The sequence below is a fragment of the Brassica oleracea genome, chromosome C5, assembly GCF_000695525.1.
Source record: "Brassica oleracea var. oleracea cultivar TO1000 chromosome C5, BOL, whole genome shotgun sequence".
Classification (NCBI taxonomy): Eukaryota; Viridiplantae; Streptophyta; class Magnoliopsida; order Brassicales; family Brassicaceae; genus Brassica; species Brassica oleracea.
Window position 1 is genome coordinate 35,349,227 of NC_027752.1, and position 4,942 is coordinate 35,354,168.

At 32.5% G+C, this 4,942-nt stretch overlaps 1 protein-coding gene across 1 annotated transcript; it reads left to right on the plus strand.

Moving 5' to 3' along the window:
• The first annotated feature begins 697 nt into the window (after positions 1–697).
• On the plus strand, positions 698–3,560 carry LOC106344046 (abscisic acid 8'-hydroxylase 4). Its single transcript, XM_013783427.1, has 9 exons — positions 698–1,030; positions 1,121–1,442; positions 1,557–1,706; positions 1,798–2,046; positions 2,145–2,234; positions 2,326–2,404; positions 2,551–2,657; positions 2,796–2,914; positions 3,266–3,560. The coding sequence occupies exons 1-9, from the start codon at positions 822–824 to the stop codon at positions 3,360–3,362; spliced, it is 1,422 nt and encodes a 473-aa protein (XP_013638881.1). The 5' UTR covers positions 698–821; the 3' UTR covers positions 3,363–3,560.
• The last annotated feature ends 1,382 nt before the right edge of the window (positions 3,561–4,942 follow it).

Consider the following 4,942-nt stretch of genomic DNA (forward strand, 5'->3'; position numbering starts at 1 on the left):
TGTGCATGAAGTTTGATACATTTGGTTTCCTCTATATTTGTCTAACGTTTATTAGTCGTCTATTGTTAGTTTGTTGACATGTTATTTGTGTCAATCCATGTTGGAAAACAAGGAATCATGTGGTTACAAGAATTTACAGCTCCAATAACTGTAAATACGTAACATATTGTGTTAAATTTTGAAAAAGAACCTGAATTTTACACATGCAAATTTGTAGATGGTATTTTTTCTCTTTATATAATAAATAGTTGAATTAAATTGATATTATATAAAAATAGTTTAGTGCCAATAAATTACGGAACCTTGTAGTTGTATCTAATTGCACTGCTCATTACCTTGAAAACCAAGGCAGTAATTATATCAACATGAATAAAACTAAATCGTGATTTCTAGCGCTCCCATTAACTAAATTTACAAATATTCAAACTTACCAACCAAAAAGAAACTGAAATAAGAAAATTGTCTATATCCTTCTACATAAATGAGAATGGACAAGATCTACATTTAGATTTATTCAGCTTTTTCGCCTGAGAAACCAAAATTGTGAATAGATAGCAATCGTCATCCCCTCACGATTGGGCGAGAAAAAAAATATAATAAAATTATTAATACAAAATTCAAATACATATTCTCACATTTGTCTTTATTAATTACTCCAACATTTGTGTATATATACCCACCTCTCTCTCATATATTTGTGCGTGTTTTGTTCCATATATCTTCTTCTTCTCCCCCTTCTCCTCTTCCAGAGTTCAAAAAACTTCCATCCTCTAAAATTTCATTATAAGTGAAGCATCAAATATTAAATTGGATAATCGATTATGACTGGACTTTGGTTCTTTGTTATACCAAGTCTCATCTTCTGCTTGCTTTTGGTAAGAATGATGGTTTCAAAGAACAATAAGAGAAAGAAAAAGAGAAACACTAGATGCAAGCTTCCTCCTGGTTCCATGGGATGGCCTTACTTAGGCCAGACTCTACAACTTTATTCACAAGACCCAAATGTTTTCTTCACCTCCAAGCAAAAGAGGTAAACCTAAAAAATCTTGCCCTTAATCTTAGTTACTTTTTTTGGTTATGTTCTTAGCTTAGTAAATGGTTTTTATCTTTTGATGTATAGATATGGAGAGATATTCAAAACACGAATCCTTGGCTATCCTTGCGTGATGCTGGCTAGCCCAGAGGCCGCAAGGTTTGTCTTGGTGACTCATGCTCATATGTTCAAACCAACGTATCCGAGAAGCAAAGAAAAGCTAATTGGACCATCTGCTCTATTTTTCCACCAAGGAGATTATCATGTCCATATAAGGAAACTTGTTCAATCCTCTTTATACCCTGAAACCATTCGTAAACTCATTCCTGATATCGAACACATTGCCCTATCTTCTTTACAATCTTGGACCAATATGCGTATTGTCACGATCTACAAAGAGATGAAGAAGGTATATATTTTCTAAATGCCAAAAAAAAAAATACACAAATGCAATTCCTTCATTTAATTTCTTTACCTCTGTCTGAGCTCTCCCAATAAAAAAAAGTTATATTTTCTCTTGCAGTTTGCTTTTGATGTGGGTATTCTAGCCATATTTGGTCATTTGGAGGGTTCTTACAAGGAGATATTGAAACATAACTACAATATTGTGGACAAAGGCTACAACTCTTTCCCCATGAATCTCCCCGGAACATCTTACCACAAAGCTCTCATGGTATGATCTCATCTCGTGAATAAATGAATCAATTAATCTTCAGACATTAAGTAAACTCTGCCAAGCTGACTAAAACTTGTAATTAAAAAAGGCGAGGAAGCGGCTAAAGACAATAGTAAGCGAGATTATTAGCGAAAGAAGAGAGAAAAGTGTCTTGAAAACAGACTTTCTTGGTCATCTACTCAACTTCAAGGACGATAAAGGTCGGGTGCTAACCCAAGAAGAGATTGCGGACAACATCATCGGAGTCCTTTTCGCCGCACAAGACACGACAGCTAGTTGCCTAACTTGGATTCTTAAGTACTTGCACGATGATAAGAAGCTTCTAGAAGCTGTTAAGGTTTGATCACATGAGTAGAATCTTATCCTCTCGTTTTGTGTATATATACGTATATTTAGTATACTCAATCTATGTATATTTCATTGTAATGTTCGCAGGATGAGCAAAGGGCTTTAGTCGAAGAAAACAGTAGAGAGAAGAAGCCTTTAACATGGGGACAAACGAGGAATATGCCACTAACACATAGGGTAATAATTTATAAATATTATAATATTATATTTTAGAGTTTTTATGATTATCATTAATTTGAAGTTCATGTTTTATTGTTATGTAACATAGGTAATAGTTGAGAGCTTGAGGATGGCAAGCATCATATCCTTCACATTCAGAGAAGCAGTGGTTGATGTTGAATATAAAGGTACTAATTAAATCATTTCACACTACTAGAACATTCTATCTATTATTTCTTTTTTTTCGTATGAGATGTACCAAAATAAAATTGTTGTGGTCCAGAAAAATATAAAACACTAATATCTATGATTCTTGTAACATGCATGTATACAGGACATTTGATACCCAAGGGATGGAAAGTGATGCCACTTTTTAGGAATATTCATCACAATCCTAAATATTTTTCAAATCCTGAAGTTTTCGATCCATCTAGATTTGAGGTAATAATAGATAAACTAGAATATAGTAATATATATTGATAAGTTCTATACATATATATATATATATATATATATATATATATATATATATTATAAGAGAGCCTCTTTACTTAATGTGATGAATGAAACTATTTAAAGGTGAATCCCAAGCCAAATACATTCATGCCCTTCGGAAGTGGAGTCCATGCTTGTCCCGGGAACGAGCTCGCCAAGTTACAGATTCTTATCTTTCTCCACCATTTAGTTTCCAAATTCCGGCAAGTTTCTACTCTTTCTATCTACTATATAATTTATACTTTTAAGTTCCATGCACCACGATCTTTAGTTTAGTGAAATAGATGATTTGATCTATTCGTTACGATCTTATATAACACAGCATAGTTGCCCACATCCACATAACCATTTTAAAGCTTTTTCTCTTTGTATAATATAAAGAGAAAATAACAGTGCATTGTCTAAGCATAATCAATCACATCAATATTTCTATCTGATAAATTGTAAAGTTTTAGTATTTTACTAATACAACTCAAACATAGGCTTTACATGTGATATACAAATGAATAAATTTAACACATACTTTTTTTTTCTTATCTAATTGGATTATACAGATGGGAAGTGGTGGGAGGAGAGAAAGGAATAGAGTACAGTCCATTTCCAATCCCTCGAAATGGTCTTCCCGCTACATTTCTACAACATTCTCTTTAGTCTTCAACCTTTAAAGTTTATTATTATTGAAATTGTCTTAAGTAGTCTTAATTTATATTTTTATCTGAACTCGATAAGAATATTTAAAACCCCTTCGATTTCTTTTTCCTTTTAAAATCACTATTGTAGTCCTTGAGGGGGTTTAACATGGTGCATGCTACAACAACTATTATGGAGTAAAAAATGTCTATTCCGGTATTCTCAATTACAGTCGAATTTGGTTCAAGTTTTTCTTTGTGGTAAACAACCAAACCAAACCAAATCAAAAGACTGGGAGCCACGTGAAGGTAACAGAAAGACCACAAAGCGTGAATGTGAAAAAAATCAAAGAGGTGTGTGTCTATTTATGAGTGGCCTGTGAAAATGACATGGCTGCCATAAAAACAGAGCATCTTCTAACTTTGATGAGGCTATTCCACGTGTTGTTTAATGAATTGGCCACCTATAAAAAGCTGTTTTGATTTTAACAAAATGAAAAAGAAGAACTGAAAAAATGGGGTCTGTTTTCATCATATCTTGGAGGAATGGTCCTCCCCAGCATTGACAATGGCCTTTGTCTCCTTTAGTTTTTTTTTTTTTTTTTTTGTTTCTTTTGAATCTTTTATGTTCTGACCCTTTCATCCAAATTATGGCCGAGCAAGTCTTTATTTCTAATCAAAACTGGTAAATCTTGGTCTACTATACTAATTAACTGACGACGTTAGTAGTTGTTATAGCAACACAACGTTTTCTCAGTGAACGGTTATAAAAAAAATCCTAATTAACAGTAGTTTTTTTTGTGCTAAAATTTGGCTAATTAATAGTAGTTAATAACTTAATCCCACGTGGAGCACCATTAAACTCGTTCTAGAGCATATAGTAATAGCAATGCACGATTATAGCTAGCTAGTGGAACTATATTAACCACACGTCAAATTTGTATAGTGATGACTGAACTATCTTTGTAGAAACTGTTAGTCTAAAAGCTTTGATTTGATCACTAATCTCATGAATTATTATATATATATATATATATATAATTTCTATTAGATGTTAAACACGGATACCTAACTCTAACATGATTTATTCATCCAAGACGTACGTGTAGTGTGATGATTGAATTTGTATTCGGTTAGGTCTAATTACTCCCTTCTCAATTAAGCTATTGAAAATTTGTTATCAACTAATTATCATGCTAAACAAAAAACCATAACTAGTGTTTTGGATTTTAAATTGAATAATAAGTGGAAACCATAAATTAAATCAACATATACAGACTAGAAATAGTGTAAAAGCTCTTTGTCTCCGGAGAGCTTATAGTATACAGATGATATTTGAACACTCTTCTTAGTTCCAAAATAAAGTCTTGCAAAGAATATCATCAAAGGAACTGAGCATCAAAACTGTTTATCATCATCACATTTTAAATTAGAGCCACAAGATTATAAAAGAAAAGAAAAGAAGAAGTATCAACATTGATCATAAAAAGGAGGCTAACTTTTTATTTATTTGCTTTAGTTATGATTAATAATAATATTTGGGGTGTAAATTAACATGGGAGTGTTGAGTGTTGTACCAATGAAAATGCAAAGTTGGGAGGG